Source organism: Penaeus monodon, chromosome 23 (assembly GCF_015228065.2).
Source record: "Penaeus monodon isolate SGIC_2016 chromosome 23, NSTDA_Pmon_1, whole genome shotgun sequence".
Lineage (NCBI taxonomy): Eukaryota > Metazoa > Arthropoda > Malacostraca > Decapoda > Penaeidae > Penaeus > Penaeus monodon.
Genome location: NC_051408.1, coordinates 24,859,700 through 24,860,935, shown reverse-complemented (window position 1 = coordinate 24,860,935; position 1,236 = coordinate 24,859,700). Strand labels below are relative to the sequence as shown.

At 35.6% G+C, this 1,236-nt stretch overlaps 1 protein-coding gene across 1 annotated transcript; it reads right to left on the bottom strand.

Moving 5' to 3' along the window:
• Positions 1–130: 130 nt before the first annotated feature.
• On the bottom strand, positions 131–1,070 carry LOC119588385 (U-scoloptoxin(01)-Cw1a-like; the record flags this gene model as incomplete). Its single annotated transcript, XM_037937064.1, is given in 2 exon segments — positions 131–719; positions 914–1,070. Coding segments are annotated over 2 exon segments (331 nt in total), but the record flags the coding sequence as incomplete, so codon positions are not given.
• Positions 1,071–1,236: the final 166 nt, after the last annotated feature.

Below are 1,236 nucleotides of genomic sequence, written 5' to 3'. Positions count from 1 at the left end.
TGCTCATGTTATATGATTTATGAGATTTACTGCTGCCGTTTTTCTTGTCTTTATTTTTTTTTTTATGAAATAATGTGTATTAATGTATGCATTCGGAACAGAACTCTGAAAACCGGGGAAATGGTTCGTGTAAATTTGTCATATCTTTATTTTGATATACCCACAAAAGTAACATCAATAATGTACACAGAAGTAAAAATAAACAAAAAGACGGTAGGACCAGCCTACATTTTCACTCCAGACGCAAGAAAGTAGAAACAAGCAATCTGAGTAAATTTATAAAGATTCTAAAATGCAAAACCTAAAGACATTTTTACAATTGTCTTATTCTTGTGTCGAGTGTTCATAAATTGTATAATCAACAAAATCTACCTTCATTTAGCAAACAGACTACAATTAAAATGAACATTCTATGTAGCATAAAAACAAAAATAATCGCCGCTCAGCGGCGTTAAAGTAAACTATTGGAAGAAACACTTATAAGGAAGAGTAGAATAGGCTCACATTCTCATACCATAAATGCTAAAATAGAGAAAATTCCTGTTCTACTGAAGATTGCGACTGAATTCAGCAAACGACTGTATCTGAAAATCTCTCTCAGGTGCTTTGGGGATTTGCCCTTCCCCGAAATTGAGGTCTTCTCGCCCAAAGTAATTGTTGATATCGAAGTACTGAGTAGCTACGTCGCAAGAGATGGAGTTTTCTGGGAGGTCACATACCTGTTGGAGATAGCATTGTTAGACAATGGAAATTCCAACGACGGATCAGATACATTTAGTTGAAAGCGGAAATAAAAACGAACATTTCTCAGTTTTAACTCTGGATGATTTAGAAATACTAAATCTAGAACCAGATCATTATTATCCGATGTATAAATATATTTGATGTAGAACATCAGAACTCCATTACTTACCAGTCTCGACTGATCGAATACAAGTCCTTCGCCGCAGATGAAGGAGAACATCCTCACTTTGATGAGAAGGTCGACGTCAACATAAGGATAACACACATGGAACACTTGACAGCTGTTCTCTGTGTCAGCATAGTAGCCGTAAACTCGTTCGTCGCAGCTGTACACAACGCAAAAGTTATAACGAAGTCTCACTCAGTATTTGGGAAATTTGGGGGATTTCTTTTATTTGTATAAACTATGAAAACAAAATTTCCCCTAAACCCCAATTTACGGGTACATTTCATACATTAAGGGAAATTTTAAAGCCCAAAATTTATCCTGGG